At 42.0% G+C, this 20,779-nt stretch overlaps 1 protein-coding gene across 22 annotated transcripts in view; it reads right to left on the bottom strand.

Annotated features, from left to right (window-relative positions):
* MACF1 (microtubule actin crosslinking factor 1) overlaps window positions 1-20,779 on the bottom strand; it is a 340,165-nt gene that overhangs the window by 167,259 nt on the left and 152,127 nt on the right. For all 22 annotated transcript variants that reach the window (XM_044237864.1, XM_044237868.1, XM_044237866.1 and 19 more), the window contains one exon: window positions 414-580. In XM_044237864.1, the coding sequence (XP_044093799.1) occupies window positions 414-580 (167 nt within the window). The remainder of the gene's footprint in view (window positions 1-413; window positions 581-20,779) is intronic.

Raw genomic sequence — 20,779 nt, 5'->3', positions numbered from 1 at the left:
AGCCCCCACTTCAAGGCCTCTGCACTTGCTGCTTCCTCCCAGTGCATCACTCTGATCCTGGAAGGTCTGCATGGCTCACTCCTTTACAGCTCTGCTCCAGCACCCTCATCAGAGAGGCATCTCCAGTGACCCTGTCCGAAACAACACATTCCATCCCTCTCTGCCTATCCATGTGCTTACCATCATATAACACCAGGTGTTTGTCACCTAATAACAAATAAGCTCCATGAAAGCAAGAGCTGTTGTTATTTGTACCCAGTGCCTAGAATAGTAGGAGTTCAACACATATTCCTTTTTTAAATAAGTAAAACGAACCAGAGTCTTGAGTTTTGGTTGAGAGGAAAAGCAGCATTATAACTTATTACAAAAAGATGGGCAGCTCGTCCAGGCATAGGGAATTCTACTGCATTTACCTGTACCGGTGAATAAGTGCATTGAACATCTTCCCATCACTCCAGCAGGAGGAAAAATTGGTACATTTAATTCCTGTGTAACCAGCTGTCACCTTCTGGGTCCACAAGAGCAGCTTCTCCTTGGCTGACATGTCCCCTGACTCTCCACTAATGTAAATGTCAGAGATCTGCCAAAAGATGGGACACAGAGTACTTCAGTATAAATAAGATGAAGCCTTCTAGCCTTCTCTTCTTCATGCGTATGGCTCTTAGAAGAAGGAGATCCAAGGCAGGCAGAACTTCAGACAACAACTCCAACATAGATTCATTCTCTTTCGTAGTCAAAGCGATGCAAATTAAAACTACAGAGGTCATTTTTCACCTACCAACCGGGGTAAGTTTTTTCTAATGATACTGTCAGTACTGGAGAGAATACCTAACATGGGTTCTCACACACCACACTATTGAGAGTGCACGTGACCTAACTCCTCCAGATGTCAGGGTTTTTTTTTTAAGATTTTATTTATTTATTTGACAGACAGAGATCACAAGTAGGCAGAGAGGCAGATAGAGAGAGAGGAGGATACAGGCTCCCTGTTGAGCAGAGAGCCCGATGCGGATCTCAATCCCAGGACCCTGGGATCATGACCTGAGACGAAGGCAGAGGCTTTAACCCACTGAGCCACCAGGCACCCCCAGATGTCAGTTTTGAATCAAGTCTTAAAACACACATACACTTGACAGGAAACCATCAGAGATACATGCAAAAAAGGTTTATACAAGAATGCTTGTCAAAATATGATAAACATTACAGCAAAAATTATAAAGCTTCAACTCCAATGAGGGATTGATTGATTACAAAGTAAGGGTATATATATATATGGTAGAATTCTCTATCAGACTTAAAACGGTATGCTTTAACCAGTCTTAATGACATTGGAAAATTATCACCATATTTTATGAAAAGAAAAAGAACACAAACAAGTAATATATAATAATAGTGGTTTTGTGTAAAAGATATATTGAATACCTAAGTATATAGTCATATGTATAGATATATATGTATACACAAGAGATGTGATAAATGCATATGTGTACATGAGAGTAAATAAGGTGAAATATAGGAGAGAAAGACACCAAATTAGTCATCACAGGTATCTCTAAGTGGTAGCATTAGAGGAGATATTTCTATTTTCCAAATTTTTTATGTCATATGCATCTTTATAAGAAAATGAACAGTTATTTTATGAAACCCCTCAAATCTAGCACAGAAACTACTTTAGAGAGAGGATGGTGTGGGAGAGAAGTGCATGCCTTTGGTTCCACACAGACCTGGACTTAAATCTTAACTTCACCAACTGTAAGCTGGGCCTCAGTCATAACGTCTGTAAAGTGGGAATACTACCTATTACCTTTTCTCGGGATTGCTTAATAACCAACAAGATTATAAGTAAATCACCTAGTCCAAACACAGGCCTATGCGCAACAGAGTTACATTCACTCTTCCTCATATGGAAGATGGTCTTCCTTTAATTCTTACTTCTATATAACTTTAAATGTTATCTTCAATTACTGGGTTTTATTTCATACATTTGATCTTATCTCCCTTAGACTACAGGTTTCCTGAGGAGCCAGTCCCACATCTTAATAATCAGAATGATCTAAAATTCAAGAGCAGCCCCTACGAGGGAAAGCTTGTCCAAGTGGCACGTTCAAGAAGTCGGGATTTTGTGGAAGAAATAACTTCCAACTCTGAGACTCAGTGACCACAGGGCTTCCATGCATCACCTACTACCTAGTGCTGTGCTGGTCACCTGCTGGATACTTAACATGTTTAATTAATACTCAGTCTAAAAAGAAAACAATAGACAAAAACTAAAATAAACAAACATATTCTGGGGTAAGACCGACCTAGAATCCTGAGATGCACTATTTTTTTGACAGCAAACTTACCTGTCAGTAAATTCAAAACAGCGTGTAGTATAACCAAACGAGTCTGAGCTAATATCAACAATGGTTGTCTCTCCTGGAGTGGGACTATGGGTAAGTTTCTTTTTACTTTTCTTTTCTTCAGACTTTAAAAAATGAACACATTTTACTCTTATAATGAAAGCTACAAAATAACCTTTATCAATAAGAAAAAGAATAAGCCACTGAGTCAGAGAGACATGCATTTGAGAGGAGGTATTTACCAGGAATGTAAACTCGGGCAAATAAATTATCTACGCTCCTTGCACCCCTTCTTCCCCATATTTAAAACAGAATGATAACTTTCTTGTAGGGTCATTATAAGGAGAAAATAAAGTGATGTAGGTAATGTGTCTAGGGAATGAGCATTTCCTTTCTGTCATATTAAAACAGCATGCTGGGGTGCCTGGATGGCTCAGTTGGTTAAGCGTCTGCCTTTGGCTCAGGTCATGATTCCAGGGTCCTGGGATCAAGCCCCACATCAGGCTACCTGTTCAGCGGAGAGCCTGCTTCTCCCTCTCCCGTTCCACCTGCTTCTGCTCCCCCTCTGCCCCATCAAATAAATAAAATGTTAAAAAAAAAAAAAACTGTATGCCCAGCACAATTCTGGGGCTGGGTGTTTTGGGCAGGGAAGGCACAGGCATGTCAGTAGAATACCTGTCTCTCAGCTATCTCCATCAGGTGTAGCACTGTGAAAGGAGTAGCTCCCTGGTGGTTAGTACAAGGGCCAATCAACAATAAGGCACTTCCAAGTCTCTGAATAGAATTTACAAACTCAACTCCTGGCAGATAAGACTAAGTATCTGGTGAACGTATTCTAAATTCAGAAAAACACAGGGTCAGGAACTTTAACACTCCACTAAGTACACAAGAAAGCTGAAGACTGGGGCGCCTGGGTGGCTCAGTGGGTTAAGCCGCTGCCTTCGGCTCAGGTCATGATCTCAGGGTCCTGGGATCGAGTCCCGCATTGGGCTCTCTGCTCGGCAGGGAGCCTGCTTCCTCCTCTCTCTCTCTCTCTCTGCCTGCCTCTCTGCCTACTTGTGATTTCTCTCTATCAAATAAATAAATAAAATCTTTAAAAAAAAAAAAAGCTGAAGACTACTAAACAGTACTATAAGGTGTCTGAAGAAAGACTATAGGAACACAAGAGTATGAGTAGCCTGCATAGAGTCTAGAAAAGGGGAATCAATACGTGTTGCCTCCAGGACTGTGATGGCAAAATGGTGGCATAAACAGTAGATTCCAGGATTCTCGTCCCCTTGACAGGTGCAATTCTACAGGAGAAATCAGGTTGCCAAACTTTAATGATGCCAGTTAGTAATATCACCCTACAAATCTATCCTCTCCACCCACCATCTCATTGCTTTGACTCCATGTTCACCTGACAATCTTCAGATTAGTATTTGCCCACGATACAGATTTCCTAAAGCAACAAAATGCACTGAGTGGTCAGTTCGAATACTGTAGCACTTGGAGGTTCTAACTCATATGTAAATTAATTAATTTACATCAGTTAATCTCTAGCAAGTATGACCACTGTGAATTAATCCCTTAAAATTTAGTCAACTCCAAGTATGCAGGGGAAAAAAAAAAAGGACAGAGTTGCAAAGCGGAGGGCCCAACCATGCACCACAGTATCCAAGTCATCATCCTGTGACTCCGGGTGAAAACCAGTCCCTCCCCAGGACCAATTCTATTCCAGTTCTCCTTAACAACATTTCAAGATGCTCATGTCAGTGGCTCGATACCACCCACCACCGACAGATCCCACTGCTTCCACGTTAGCTGCCTCACACACATATGAAGACAAAAACACTGTCAGGAACAGGATATGCTAAAGTGAAAAGGGATAGAATCCGAATAAACAAGAGGAAATCTGAGTATTCGGGTTCTTTATTAAAAAAAAATTCCACTTAATTAGCTGGCATTGTATGTCCAATACAACTACAGTCAGTCTCTGGTGTATCCTATCTGCCAATCACAGTTATCTTGTATATCACACCGAAAATAGTTCAATGAACAGCTTTCCTTCAGATTTTCCACACAGCTATAATGAGCCAGGGAAATGGCTGGATCCCTCAGGGAAAGGAAAAATGCCCTGTTTGGATTAGGGCCCTTCCTAGCCTGTGAACTGGATGAGAAAAATGGGATTATCGTCATAACCATCTCAGTAATTAAACTGGGTTTTTGCTCACCTCTTCATGGAACACTCACATGTGATGAGCACAGTGCTGTCCTTGGGCCTGTGGAGAAGCTTTTACCTTAATCTCCCGAATGCAGAAACCCAGCTTCCATGTCAGGGAGCTTTCTCCCTCATCTGGATTTACTTTGCTTTTCTTTCCTTTTCATTTCATTTCGTTTTAAAGATTTATTTATTTATTTTAGAGAGAAAGAGTGAGCGAGCATGAGCAAGCAAGAAGAGGGGCAGAGAAATTCTTCAGCAGACTCCGCACCAAGTGTGGAGCCCAGCATAGGGCTCAATTTCATAACCCTGAGATCATGACCTGAGATGAAACCAAGAGTCACAAACCCAACTGACCACACCATCCAGTGGTCCTATCTCTTCTGGATTTTTAAAAAGAAGCCATCTGGAGAGGAGGATAGCTTCAACACCATCCCAGAGACTATGCAGGTCCACCTGAATTCTCTTTCAAACCACACTTTCCAAGTCTTGATTAATTCCTTCTCTGAAGTACATCTAAAAATTTAATGTGTTCCTAATAATTCAGTAAGTATTTACTGAACAACATCTCGTCTGTGCTTAACATTCCAGACACCATGGAGAAGAACAAAACAAAACAAAAAAAATCAAACACCATTTAGTCATTCTGTTATTTCTTTGACAACCACTCTATTCTAGGAGCTATGGTTAAGTTCTTGGTATCTCAAGATAAAAAAGTCAAATAGTGGGGCGCCTGGCTGGCCCAGATGGTAGGGCATGGAACTCTCGATCTCAGGGTTGTGAGCAAGTTCGAGCCCCACACTGGCAGTAGAGATTACTTAAAAATAAAATCTTAAAAAAAACAAAAAAAAAAAAACAAAGAAAGTCAAACACTAATTATTCATTCTGCTGTTTCTTGACAATCACTATATTCTAGGAGCTGTGTTTAAGTTCTTGGTATCTCAAGACAAAAGCACAACCTCAGGCCTCAAGTCCAAGCAGTTTAACAATATGATACACAGAGGGACCAATGCTGTGACAGAGGTAAACAAGTAACCCAAACTAGCAATGCCAACGTGAGATGATATTTATGTTGAGATGGCATTTACGCTGAGTTTGAAGATATAAGTAGAAGTTAGTCAAATGAAAAGAGGTAAATAAAAAACCAGACATGCTTGTCTTGAAAAAACTAGGTGATTTTTGCCTTATCTGGCTAAAATAAGACTAACCCAAATATAAGGCCCTCCCCAATTTTTCCAAATGATAACAGATGGATGGAAGAGAGGAATGGAAAAGGGAAGCTTTGTGGTCCTCTTGAATATATAAACTTTTAGAAATGTATTTACATAGATAAATGCTTATATATAAATTAAGCAGTATATCTAATGCATTAGTTTAGAATTAATGCCACTTGCTTTGATGAGCACCAGGCATTGTATGGAAGTCAACATCACTGTGGAAGTAAACATCACTACAGAAGTCAACATCACTACAGAAGACATCACTTCCAATGACTTCCGATCACCACACCCAAAACTAATTATTACACTGCATGATAACTGGAATTTAAATAACAACTGTTTAAAAAATTTGAATTAACGCATTTTATACTTTTACATTTCATAAAACCACATTACATCTTTGGCATCAATGCCTTTTTCATCGGTAAAGCTACTTTGAAAGAAAAATAAAGCTTTTTAAGTGAATATTCTAGAAAACATCATCTATACTTCTTCTGAGACACAATAGCACTTTTCTGGACCCATGTTGTCACAGGAAATTTTATCCCCCCGCCACTGGAATCCAGTTGCATAACATTTAGCTAGGCTTTTTTCCCCCATTCATTCATTCTATTGGTATTTATTTATGGTTCCCATAATGTGAACACTTGCTGTGTGTTTCTTAAGAGATGTAAATGATTTTTTTAGGTTTTTAATGTGATTAAGACTTATACACAACACATTCAATGCTTCAAATTAGGATGTTTATAGTCTCACAAACAATATAACTAAAACTTTCTTAGTTTTTTTGTTTAACCAGTTATGTGGGTTGCCATCAGCTGAACTAGCAGATGGTGACACTAATCCATTCATCCTTTTTTATGAACTGATTAATTTCACTGGGAGCCCAATAACAAGAAAAACTTTACAAAAAGTCAAATACAAAGAGAACCCCTCTTTTCTGAAGGCTAGTTTCTGGAGGGAAAAAAAAAATCTTACCTTCCATGTACCATATGTGTTATGTCATAAGAAAGAGTTATGCTGAAGGCCCCAAAGAAGCAACCATAACTGAGTAACTAGTAATATCAAGTAGAGGATCTCAGCAGATGAAAAGTTAGTAAAAGTTATAGTGGTAAAAAAAAAATCACATTTTAACAAGTATGATTTAAATTTACCCTTGAAGGATGTTCTAGAATAGACAAAGAGAAAGAAGAAAAGAATTCTAGGTAGAAAGTGAATGCAAACAAAGACTGGAACTTGATAAGTTGAAACTGGAATAGACGGTTGAGGGGTTGACCCATTAGGATAGGTAGGTTCAAAGGGAAAGTTAACACAGGAGAGTTTAGATAGATCACTGAGAGTTGGAAGGCTAGGATACGGAGTTTGAACTTTGTTAAGTCTATGTATAAGTTTCAGGGAATGGGACTAGATATAGTGAGCAAAGAGAGACTCGATTCTCATGTCCTGAAGTTTCTAGTTGACCTCATCCCACAACACAGATAGCATCAAACTGAAAACTTCCATCCAAAGAGCAGGTGAGGGAAGGTGCCATTGTTCATAACAAATGCCCGGCTAGTTAGAGGGCCCTAAAAGCAGCTGTGTTTATTACCGACATCTGAGTTGGGTAACAGTCAAGGGGTGCTCCTTTCAGCATTCAAATTTAGAATCTTGAAGGGCTGTCTAGGGAATATGATTGGAATGGAAACCCTAGGTCATAAAATATGGGCATCCTTCAATTCTACTAACTTTTGGTAAACAGCTCTCTGAATACCAGTTCTACTTGGAATATCACTTCCATACACAGGGTGTGAAGAGATCTTCCATCGCTCTACACCCACATCTGCACTTGGGATTTTCAGACTTTTTATTTTCTGATGGTTATAAAACGCTAACTTGTTTTGATACTTATATCATTGACTACTAGCAAGAAAGGCATGTGTATGAGGCATCTGGGCTTCCTTTTTTGTGAATTGCTTATTCCTGGGTTTCCCCCTTATTTTTCTAAAAGGGTGTTTACCTTTTTCTTATTTGATAGGAATTCTTTAAATATTAATACTAAATAATACTAGCATTTATTGCGCTAACTTCTAAAAATCCCCACAACTCTACAAAGTGTATACTACTCTTATCCTCAATTTATAATTGAGGAAATTATATCACAGAGAAATAACCTGTCCCAAGGTACACTGCTGATAAATAGTAGAGAAGGAATTCAAACTCTGCCTATCTGGCTCCACGCGCTCTCTCTCTCTCTCTCTTTTAATTAATTAATTAATTAACTTAAGATTTTGTTTATTTATTTGACAGTCAGCACAAGTAGGCAGAGCAGCAGGCAGAGGAAGAGAGAGAAGCAGGCTCTCCACTGAGCAGGGAGCCCGATGCAGGGCTCGATCCCAGGACCCTGGGATCATGACCTGAGCCGAAGGCAGCCACTCACTGACTGAGCCACCTAGATGCCCCTCTTTTAAAAAAAAAAAAAGAAAAAGATTTATTGATTTATTTGTCAGAGAGAGAGAGCACAAGCATGGGGAGTGACAGGAAGAGGGAGAAGCAAGCTCCCCACTGAGCAAGGATCCTGATGCGGGACTCGATCCCAGGACCCTAGGATCACGACCTGAGCTGAAGGCAGACACTTAACCAACCGAGTCACTCAGGTATCACTGGCTCCACATTCTTAACTGCCTTACTTATACTACAGTTCACAGATTCTGAATATTAATCCTTTTCCAGAATATGCATTATACAGTTAATTACCACTATTTTTCTTTCCATTTGAAATGGAAATTTTCAAATACACGCAAAAAGAAACCAAATACTATAATGAACTCCTAGGTACCCATCACCCAGTTTCAAACATTTCAACTCATAGCTAATCTTGTTTCATCTGCACTCCACCCACTTCACCCTCCCCTGTTATTATGAAGCAAACCCACACACATGGCATTTCTTCCATAAACACTTTAGAAAGCATCTTTGAAACATGAGGACTGGTTTTTTTTTTTTTTAATATTTTAAGTACTCTTTACACCCAATAGGGGGCTCAAACTTAGAACCCTGAGACCAAGAGCTGCATCCTGTACTAACTGAGCAAGCCAGGCACCCCAATAAGAAAGGCTTTTTTTTTTTAATTTAAATTTTTAAGTAATCTCTATACTTAACACGAGACTTAAACTTACAACCCTGAGATGAGGAGTCACATGCTCTACTGACCAAGCCAGCCAGACATCCCTAAATCACAAGGACTCTTTTTAACATAACCAGATCACTATGTTATACCTAAAAATTCATGATGATTCTTCAGTAGTAATTTTTTGAAAAACAAGAGTCCTTTCTTAAAGCTCTAGCTTTGACTTTAACTGCTACATCCATCTAATAGGATCATCTGGTTAATTTTGCTTTCTTCTTGCAATACAAAGCCAATATTAGTAAAACAACTCCCTATAATTAAAGGGGAGAAATGGGGAAGGGATACTTGTAAACTGAAAAGGCTGAGCTCAGAAAACAATATACCAACGAATTTCCTTCTCATCACTTCTAGCCCCCAATGTTATCTTACTATTCACTACAAGGACTCTAAGGTTTCGTGGTGAGGACACTGGTACACAGCCAGATTCTTCACTTGACAGAACCCACCTACGGTGTGGACAGGAGACTGGCATGGGAGCCAAGCCAGGGAGGGGGAAGGGGTTTTCAGTAATTTTCCTTGTTCCAGTAAGCCAGGTATTATGGATATTGATGGCAGCTGGGGGGAGGGAGTCCTCCGGAGAGAAGGTCTGTGCCTGATACTCCCACCCAGTTCCAAATCCTAGTCCACTTATTCTGAAAACCATTTTTGTTAGCTGGTCCCTGTCATCCTATTTCTGCGTTAACTCTTTCCTGACAAGGGACATATCAACTATCACATGTGAACAGCAAAGTAGACCTTTGTTTTCTCCTATCTAAACCCCACACTCAGCAAGAATCAGTTTCCATTTCTCATTATCCTGAAAAGAAACAAAACCCATTGGGAAGTGTATCCAGCCACAGCCTAGTCCCATGCCCATCAATACGACCTGGGCGGATCAACAGGAGAGACGACACAGCCTGAGTTATGCCAACGACACAGCATTCTGGAACTTGAATTGCTTCTCGAGGAGGGTTACTACTCTGACATATTAAAAGCAAAACAAGCACCAAAAAGCAAACCAAAAAATCAATTCTGTGGAGGTGCCAGCTGTCTCCTCTTAGGAAAGAGCTGGAGTGTGACCAGCAGCTGCTCTTCTGACCCTGTGTCTTCCCGGGGCTCTCACACTCCACAGAGGGACAGTCACTCCTGTCAGATGCTCTCGCCTGGAGTCTCAACCCACATTTTACAGGAGGCCTGCGGGGTCAGAGCACACCGCCTCTGTCTCCTTGGCTGCCGCTGTCCTTGAGGCCTGGGAACAGCCTGCTGGTAAGGGAGCAGCTCCCTTAAGACAGCTCCTGTTGGAACCAGTGAGGGTTTCAGGCCTCTTGGCCTAAAGGACCTTCATTCTGAAGGGACCTCACACTTATCTTGAGAGGTTACTTCCCATCTGTGATATAGGATAGTCAAAGTCTGTGGTCCCTGCTTCACATGATGGACATGGAGCCTCAGAAAAAATGTATCAGCCTTCTGAGCTGACAGTCACTGAGGTTTTCAGCCTGGGCTCTTACTGACTGGTCTGGCTGTGTCTGCTCTGAAAGGGTAGAAGGAATGGGATGACCAGAAAATACCACACACCAATTTGACTCATATTGAACAGCCAAAGAACCATGCTGCTGTCAATACTGCTGAACCACAGATCATGGTCCAAATGGTTTCTCCCACCAGTCTTCTCCCTGAGACTACACAGGGCCATTCAGACACTTCCCTTCTCAGTGTGGAGATACCAGACTAAAGTGCCATGGTATCCTATGGTCCATTATCTAGAACTGATTTCCATTAGGAGTTCCTTAAAATTTGACACTCCAAACTTTCTGACAATCTCACACTCAATTATAAACATGTTATAACATTACGGTGTTAAAACATTACGGTACCTCCAAACTTCTACTTTAATGCCAATGGTATCAAAAGTTCAGCAAAGCTGCTCTGCATCCATTCCAAAGACAAGAGCTCAAATACTCGCACACTCTACCCTACCAGCCTCCACCTTCTTCCTCTCCAACTTCTCTCTCCCTTCCTCCCCCCACAACACACATTCTCTACCTATGGAGGCCTCTTGCCCAATCATATATAATAATTATTTTCAATGGCCACCTTTGCCTCTACCTGTTGGGAGTTTCTAAACTCTGTAATAACAAAGGGCGCTGACATGAGCCTACCCATGGAGCAAATTCATCCCCAAAGAGGACATTTTAAGCACTGATCAAGCACAAGAGACTACGTCTGCTCAGTCTCGTGCTGTCAGGAGGTGGTAAGCAGGGCACCGTACACAGGCTACATCCCCACTCTGCAGACACCAGGGCAGCTGGCCACAGGTAGCAGGGAAAATGCCCTACTTCATCTCCCACCTTTTCCTGCTCTCGTTTCCTGAAGTTTTATTTCTTCTGCTGCAGAAGCTGACATGCCGACAAAAGTTCTTCAATCAACAAATTATAACTTCAGTCACCCATACAATTACACACTCGGACTGGGTCCTCTCCCCCCCCGCCTCAGCCTCCAGACCTCTTGAATGCCTACCTGCTCCTTGACCCTAAAAGCATTCACAGCACACTCCACCAACACTACAGCCACCTACACCTCAATATATACCTCACAAACAAAAGCTTGTTAAAGTCATCAACAAGTCCAATCAGAACACTAACTTTTTCAGCCTCGAACCTTCAAACTACCCTAACCCCCCTCTCTGGATTACTCTTCAGGTAATTCTGTGTGCCTCTCCTCTAATGTTGGAGTTAGGAACCAAAGGAGGATCAGCTCTCTCCACCTGTGCGAATATTGGATGGGTATTGTCATCAGCAGTGTCCCCGCAGGAGCACAATTACATCAGCTCGTAAGAACATCACTCTCCAGGGAAGAACAATCCTGCCACTGAGAACTGCCTCACCCCGAACCCTTCAGCACTCTCCATGTCTTCCACACTTGCTTAGGAGATGCAGCCAGGCCTCCCCTCATCCTTTCCACTACATCACAACTTCTTGCACCAGGGAAGCTGATAAACAGACCTGCCTGAGAAAGTTAAGTGCCATTGAAAGATACCCCGCCAGATAGCTCAAGCAATTATGCTGTGTGGTTACTCTGAATCAGGGATTCCCCAGAGACAACAAAAGACTTGGTTTCAAGCATCAAGGGGCAGACCTGAAATAGACTCCGTTTGCCAAACCCAGTCACTAACTCTTGGTACACGGCACAGATAAGCTTGAGAAGAAGCACCAAGATCCTCACTGTTTAGCACACTCCACTTTAATAAGTTTGAGGGCCAGAAATCCAAACATAGCCCACCAACCTAACCTCCTCCAGACCCCACAATGGGGTGTGACTTGCCTCCAAAGAAAGGGTGCCATCCTCTTCTGAGAAGGATGTGGAGCTCTTTTCAGGTTCTGTTTCTCTAGGTCGGAGCCCACGTAAATGTGACCCATCACTGCCATAGCCAGAGGAGGAGGGCAAAATGCTCACAGTCTTACCGCTGATGGATAAATCACTCTGAGAAGTAGGCAGTCTGGGACCCTGGGGGGGCACTCGACCCACGGCAGGGATTTCTGTGCGTCTGTGGCCTCTCGACTGGTCCAGGGGGGAAGAAGGGACAGAAGGTTCTGCAATCCAGGAACCTGTGTGAGGGGCACTGCAGAGAGCTGCGGTTCCTGCCCCTGCATGCGAGCCCTCTGAAAGATGGTCTGGAGTCCCTGAGATGGCGGGGTGGTCTGTCCTGGGGAAAGTGCTGCTCCGAAGTCCAAGCAGAGTCCCTCCTTTCCCCACTGCAGTCTCTCCTTGCAAAGGCAGCAGCACAGCCCGGCTGCTGCAGGATGCTGTCCTAGGAAATTCCACCAGTTGGCTCACTGACTTCTCACAGTTCCTTTCTGCTGGGTTATCAAGCAGGTGAGCGATAACAGTCATCCCCTCTTCCAGGGAATCCCAGACCCCTCTGGCAACTGATGACTCATTCTTCAACAAAAGGTGAGCAGTCTGGATCTCCCCCTGGAATCTCTCCTTCACCTGCACGATCATGCCCTGATCGCCCACCCCTGAGTTGGGGGCTGAGTTCCGAGGCAGCGAAATGTCTGCAGGAGGATGCTCTACCCCTCCCACTCCGTCTTCCTTTTGGAGACTCACTGTTAACTTCGGTTGGGTTTCCGTCTCTTCAATGACTCTGGTTGCTTCCAATGGTTCTTCCTCATGAGATACCTCTGGAGTAGGGGTTTTCTTCCCCCTCCACTTCCTTTTAAACCGAACCCTTTTCTTAGGAGATAGGGGAGCCTTCTCAGGAATAGCTAGTGAATCTTTCGGCTCCTTAACACAGCCCAGTGAATTTCCCATCGCCTTCCTCTCCTAATCTCATAAAAAAACGCAGCTAAGCCTGTCCTGGTATCCCAGAGAAATCCCAACGTTGGCTTCATCGGATTTGATGCACATTTAAAAACATGCACTATGCCGGCAATCCCTCCAATTCTTTCTCCCTCCCTCCCCGCCTCTCCCAGCCGCTGCCGATTCAGACAGCCATCTTACAGGCTCAGAGCTGCAACAAGACAAATTCAAAGCATCTCACTGCAGTTCAGAAATCACTTGACCTAAAAGCAGACAGAAACCGGATTGGCTGCAGCTTCCTCTCTCCAAATATGAGGTAATTGGAGCACTGCCCTCAGAAACACAAACAGAAAGCAAAAAGGAGCTGGAAACCAGGGGAGGGGAAAACCTACGGAGGGTGAGGAGGAGGGGGTGGGATGTAAGAGTAGAGGGAAAAGGGAGGGGAAACAAGAGAGGCCATGGAAGAAGGTAACGGTGAAGGAAGGAGGAGGAGGAGGAAGAGGGGAAAGGAAACCAGCCTGCTGCTACCAACAGGGCAGGGAAGGGCCAAGAAGAACCAGGGCTGGGGATGCTGCCATTATCACTGCCCCCAGCCTCTGAAAGGAAAGAGATTCCAATTGCTGTGCGAGGATGTCCAAAAGAAAACATCAAGCAATGTACATATCTGTTCAAATTTTTCAGGTCAGAAATAATAAAATTATTTTAAAGTATAACCTGAAGAGAGACCCAAGCCTACTCCTCACCGTTAAGACACACAAGGCTTTAAAGATCTAGCCTCCTACAGCATTTATTTCCCTCCTCCTTGCCTTCTCTGAGAGAAAGAGAGCACAGAGATCTGTTAATTCTGTTAGCCAATGACACAGAGGAGACACTCCGAAATCAGTTTGGAGTACTGTTAGGAAGCTCCATAAAAAAGGATACGACTTCCGAATAAAACAGAGATGCCCCGCCTCTGCTGAACAATAGTTGACACACCATTTGCCAGTCCTGCTGATGCCGCCAGCTAACACTTGCTTCCGCATCTGTTACGTGCCAGGCACTGTGCTAAGTTATGTACTACCTCATTTCATTCTGTCAGTAAACATATGAGGTCAAAATCACTAACCTACAGGTAAAGACAGAGGTTTAAGAAAGTTGATTAGGGGCGCCTGGGTGGCTCAGTGGGTTAAGCCGCTGCCTTTGGCTCAGGTCATGATCTCAGGGTCCTGGGATCGAGCCCCGCATTGGGCTCCCTGCTCAGCGGGGAGCCTGCTTCTTCCCCTCTCTCTGCCTGCCTCTCTGGCTGCTTGTAATCTCTGTCTGTCACATAAATAAATAAATAAATAAATGATCTTTTTTTTTTTTTTTTTAAAAGAAAGTTGATTAATTTGCTCAGGGCTACACAGCCAGTAAGTGGCAAAAGCTAGTATGTGAACTCCTATTTAAGACTTTTCATTTCAACCCCATGTTATAACTGCGCCAGAGATGAGTCTGTTTTCAATTAAGTAAAACACGAAGATACCCAATGTTCTGAATTGTCAGCTAGGCTCACATGGGCCCAGGGCTCAGACAGTTAACACTGGCTATTGGGAGTAAGAGAGGAAGTTGATAAAATGAGGCCCAGATGGTTTTTACTCAAGTTGCAGTAGGGTAGGAAGTTGGATTCAAAAGTCACCCTGTTACATCAGTGGGATTTGCCCACCCCAATTTTTAGTACAGTGTCTGACAGATGAGACAACATCATAACCCAAGGGGCTGTGGATGGAGTGGGAAGAGGTTGTATGTGTTTCTTCCCTACTGCCACTGTTTATTCTATACCCAAAGCATCCAGACCACACGGGCAGAGGGAAATGGCCTGCCTGGTTCTATGTGAGCCCCACCCAATCTCTCCTGGAGTCCTGAAAAATGCCCTCCAAATAAGGAAAGCAGTGAGACACCCTAAAGCAATAGCTCCTACATGACTGCTCCTGAGACCCTGCACCCATCTGCCTCCACTGCGGTAGGTGTTTCTCCCCAAGCCTTTCCCTGCAGCTGTGTGAAGCGGCAGCACCATCTCATGGTGATCATAAAGGACAGCAAGAAACCAGACGAGGAGACCAGCATGGGAGAGAAACTCAATCAGACTACAGGATACCACTGAATCACCAAAAACCCCTGACATTATAGTATAATTCTCTAGGCAGGCATCAGGCCTTCATTCCTCCAACAAAGAGGACTGGAACCATGGAACTTTCCAGATGCACACCCCAAGGCCCAAGCAAGAATAAAATTCATGAAATCCAAGCAAACCAAATTCCTGAAACTGATCCGCTCCGCGGCAAGAAAGGCAGCTGTTTAGTCTGATGGCTGCTGACAGAGAGGCCTGACAGAACCTAGCATATTTACTTCTAGGAGCCTTTTCTTTTTTAAACTTCTTGCATATGTTGGAAAAATCAGGCCTTCATTTTCTTCTGCTCCAGAGGAAAAACTGGCCTCAGGAAGGAGCAGAGCTTTCAGTAGAGTAGGCCTAGGTTCAAATTTCCAGCTCTAGGAAATTCATAGCTAAGTACTAACTTGCTAGATGGTTCTGTTTCCTTTCCTGTAAAATGTGGATACTACCACCTGTGTAAGGGGGTGAACGAGGGCTGATGAAATAACCCCTATAAAGACATGCTGGGCTCAGTGACCAGCCAATAGTAAATCCTTTTGCTTCTCAATTATAACTTAAGCTACAAGATAGGAGACACTGTACTATCACCACCACTAGGGTCCTAATATCCTCTCTTTCTTGACTAGGCTCTAAGAAAAGTAGATACATTCTAAGGTCCAAGTTGAAGTGCTTGTTTTCCTTTTTCTTTCTTTTCTTTTTTTTTTTTTTTTTAAGATTTCATTTTTAAGCAATCTCTACACCTAACGTGGGACTCAAACTTACAACCCCAAGATCAAGAGTCACATGCTCCACAGACTGAGCCAAACAGGGGCTCTGGGGGCTTGTTTTACTTCACAGGGGCTCTGCTTCCACTATTTCATTAACTAAGTTAACCCTGATCATCAAGACCTCTCCCTGGACCTTTTTCTCATCTCGCCTGAGCTCTAAGCACAGGGCCTGCTGCCTTCTGGGAAAGCCGCCCACTGGGGGGACTAGGGCACAGACATTCTGCAAGTCTTCTGCTTTGGCTTTGTCTAGTTAACTGTTTACTGCCCACAACTCTCCCATGGAGACAGCTGGAGTGAATGAGCTCATTCATTCATTCATTCCACAAACATGAATAGTGCCTCATCTATATGACAAGTGCCATAAAGTATACAAAAATGTAGGGCGCCTGGGTGGCTCAGTTGGTTAAGTGACTGCCTTCAGTTCAGGTCATGATCCTGGAGTCCCGGGATCGAGTCCCGCATCAGGCTCCCAGCTCCACAGGGAGTCTGCTTCTCCCTCTGACCTTCTTCTCGCTCATACTCTCCCTCACTGTCTCTCTCTCAAATAAATAAAATATTAAAAAAGAAAAAAAAAGTATACACGCATCTACCAGTTAAAATGTATAACCTCACATCTACCAGTTAAAACCACTTTTCACCTTAACTCCCTGAACTTTTTTTTTTAATATTTCAGAGTGCTAGACATATCCAGATATTTAATAAACATTTGAGAGTTGGAAAGCTAATTTTGTCACAGTCTGACTTTGAAGAACTTATCTTTTAGAAAAAACTGTAAATCAGGTTTGGACAAAACCAAGAGACAAGAAATCCTATTATTAGGATCTGGAAGTGTAATCCACAAATGTCCGTTGGACTGCTTCCATTGCTCATCTGAACAACCAGCACTGGAAAATGGCCATCACAATCTACTTATCTGGTTTACCTACCCCATAGCTTTAAGAAGATGAAATACATAAAATATCCATTTACTTAACAAATATTTATTAAGTACGTGTTCTAAGCCAGGCCAAGAAGAGGACAAAAGAGACAAAACCCATTGTTAAGCTGGCATCCTACTGCAGAGAACCAGACAACACATAAGCAAGTGTTCAAATGATATCCAATAAAACACTGTGCATCACGTGCTGATTCTGAGAGTAATTTGGCAAAATAAAGAAGTGTATAACCCAGCAATTCCAGTCCAGGTATCTATCCAAAAGACCCAATTCTAAACAAAACTAAACTAAACTAAAAACCAAAACAACAACAACAACAACTCACTTTCCTATTTGCATAAGGACACATGTACACAGATGTTCATTGTAGCAATGAACGCCTTCTTCACACTGGTAACTAACAGACTACAATAACAGCGGTGCCACACAGCTGCCTGGGGCTCCACGCATGGTATAGTCCACATAGATTAGTTAAAAGGAACAAATCAGGTCCTCTTTTATCAACACAATAAACCTCAAAAACAAAGTTTAGTTTAAGACAGAATGGGTGTATAGAAGATAAGGTATGTGTCAACTATAGAAACAGCACATACCATTTATGAATGCCTCATCTGTCATAAAGGCATAGAAGCACATATGGGAGTGACCTACATCAACTTCGTGATAGCATTTACCTGGGGGGTCAAAGGGAACAAGAAGGTTGTATTGGAAATGTTTCATTAGCACCAATAATAGAGATTATAATGACCCCTAACATTTGATAGCTCTACTCTGCATTTCTCTTTGGCTTTATATAGCATGTGTCCTTGGCGAGAACAGCTAACAGATACTCAATAATAAAAGACTAGAAAACTGCAATAATACATAACTAGCAAGAGATACGTCATATTCTCTTAAGCAAGACACGGATAGTGGAGGCTCTATGTAACTCTTTATCAGTCAACCAAAAGCCTTGTGAGCAGGGACCCCTTCCCTATGCTCTCAAACACTTAACTAATATAGACAAACACCTAGCCATCAAGAACAGCAAAGAGGGCACCTGGGTGGCTCAGTCGTTAAGCGGCTGCCTTCAGCTCAGCTCATGATACTGGGGTCCTGGGATCAAGCCCCACATGGGGCTCCCTGCTCGGTGGAAAATCTGCTTCTCCCTCTCCCACTCCCCCTGCTTGTGTTCCCTCTCTTGCTGTGTCTCTCTCTGTCAAATAAATAAAATATTTTTAAAAAACCAAAAGAGTAAAGAAAAAGAATCTGTAGTCAGTTGCATTTGAGAAGATACCCTGGCAGCAGAGCTGCCCTCTACGGAAAAACAAAATAGTTATTCGGCCATGCTGAAATAGTGAATACAGAAAAGCAGGTAGCCAATATGTGTGCAAAAGACAGACGAAACCAAAAGTATTTCATCTTCTAGTGAAACTGGTAACACGGCAGGGAACAGTGGGCTAAGCCAAAAGTTATGGAAATTATAAGGTCTGTTAATAATTTTAACAAGTTGCTACCAATAACTGTTCATTACTGAGTACATACTATGTTCCATCTCCCCACCTCATACCTTCCTGATGCTTTAAATCTCCATCAGGTTATTTTCTGATGCATCTCTTCTCATTTCCCTGAATTATTGAGTTGAACTTGGGCTGAGTCTGTGTCTAGTTCCCTTTGTATGTCCCACAGACTCTACCTAGGACCTTGTTCATCGTTGGTCCTTAGGAAATGTTTGTGGAATTCAATTAAAGGATACGTTTTCCTGTAAACTAAAACCATAAGAAAATACCACTTCACACCTACTGTGATGGTTATTATCAAAAGACAGACAATGACATATCTTGACGAGCATATGGAGAAATAAGAGTCCTCACAGTTTGCTGACGGGGATGTAAAATGGTGTAACCACTCTGGAAGATGGTTTGGCAGTTTCTTAAAAAGTTATGCATAAACTTACCACATAACCCAGTAATTTCCTTCCAAGGTATATATCCAAGGGGGGGGAAACACATACATCCACACAAAAGCTGGTACTCAAATACTCATATCAACATTATTTATAACAGCCAAAAAATGAAAACAACCCAAATGTCCATCAATGGCTGCATAAACAAAATACATGTTGTATCTATACCACAGAAAAGTACTCAGCAATAAAAAGGAATAAAATACTGACACATGCGACAATGGAGATGAACCTCAGAAATTTAAGGCAAAGGGAAAGAGGCCAGACATGAAAGGACACATATGCCATGATCCCATTTATGTGAAATGTCCAGAACAGGCAAATCTATAGAGACCAAAAATAGATGAGTGGCTGTCTGAGGCTGGGGAGGAGATGGAGGATGGTGGTATAAGTGGGCAGGAAGGGTCTTACTGGTATGATGAAAATGTTCTAACATTGGACTTTGGTGATGGTTATATAACTCATAAAAATCACTGAATTGTATAATGGATATGGGTCAATTTTATGGTATATAAATTATACCTCAATAAAGTCATTTTAAAAAAAGAAAGTATTTTCCTAAAATAAACAAACAATAGAATGGCAACCAAAAAAGTGTTTTAAAATGGTTAAGAAACTAGGGGCGCCTGGGTGTCTCAGCGGGTTAAAGCCTCTGCCTTTGGCTCAGGTCATGATCCCAGAGTTCTGGGATTGAGCCCTGCATCGGGCTCTCTGCTCAGCGGGGAGCCTGCTTCCTGCTCTCTCTCTCTCTCTCTCTGCCTGCCTCTCCGCCTACTTGTGATTTCTGTCAAATAAATAAATAAAATCTTTTTTAAAAAAATAATAAAATAAAATGGTTAAGAAACTAAATGGAAGGGAAAGAAATAGGATGGAGAAGACAGGTGTGGAAGCTAGGCTTCTCTGAATATACCTCATGTTCACTTTTAAAACATCCCTTTGGAACAATACAAATGGTCTATATAATGTGAAATAAAACTGAAAGGGGGAAAAAGCAATCCCTAAAAATGCAGAAGCAAATAAAAACAAATGAACCTAATCATGTATTGAATTAATGGTTTCACAAAAACAGATTATTTTTTTCAAATGACTTTAAAATATAATTATTTGTACATCCTTAGAGGATATACCCAGAGGACAAAGAAAACTGCAACGAAATCATACACTTCTCAGTAATCATACTGTTAATCATACAGTGTTAAGAACACTGAGACTGTGGCTTTGGTTCAAATACATTACATTAACATATACATGTGATTGTACAACACCTACATCTATGTGTGTTATACAAGGAATTGAAAAAGGAATACGTAATATGTTATTGTTGTGAGAATCAAGATTTTCAGCATGAGGGAAAGAGATATAAAATAAAATAAGTTAAATAAAACTATAATTTTGAGGCGCCTGCTTGGCTCAGTTGGAAGAGCATGTGACTCTTGATCTTGGAGTCATGAGTTCGAGCCCCACATGAGGTGTAAAGATTACTAAAAAAATAAAAAAAGAAACTTTAAAAAAAAACTTCTATAATTTAAGTCTGAATGAGATAAATCAGTATGAATTCATGATTTTTTAAAAGAGAAAAATACATTGGCTAGCTCCATCCACAGAAAACTGACCAACCCAGTAGCATTCAGATTGTGGTCAGAATGAGAGTTCCTTAGAGAAACAGCTGTTCAAGCCTGGGACAAGAAATACACAAAAAGAGTCTGGAACATCTCATCACAAGAAATAAAAGACATTATCAAAAAGGACCAAGGAAGTCATGCCAAAGGATTCAGAGTCAACTTTAAGAAGCTCTCAC

The sequence above is a fragment of the Neovison vison genome, chromosome 2 (genome assembly GCF_020171115.1).
Source record: "Neovison vison isolate M4711 chromosome 2, ASM_NN_V1, whole genome shotgun sequence".
Classification (NCBI taxonomy): domain Eukaryota; kingdom Metazoa; phylum Chordata; class Mammalia; order Carnivora; family Mustelidae; genus Neogale; species Neogale vison.
Note: the sequence above shows the minus strand (reverse complement) of the source record. Positions and strands in the feature narration are given on the sequence as shown.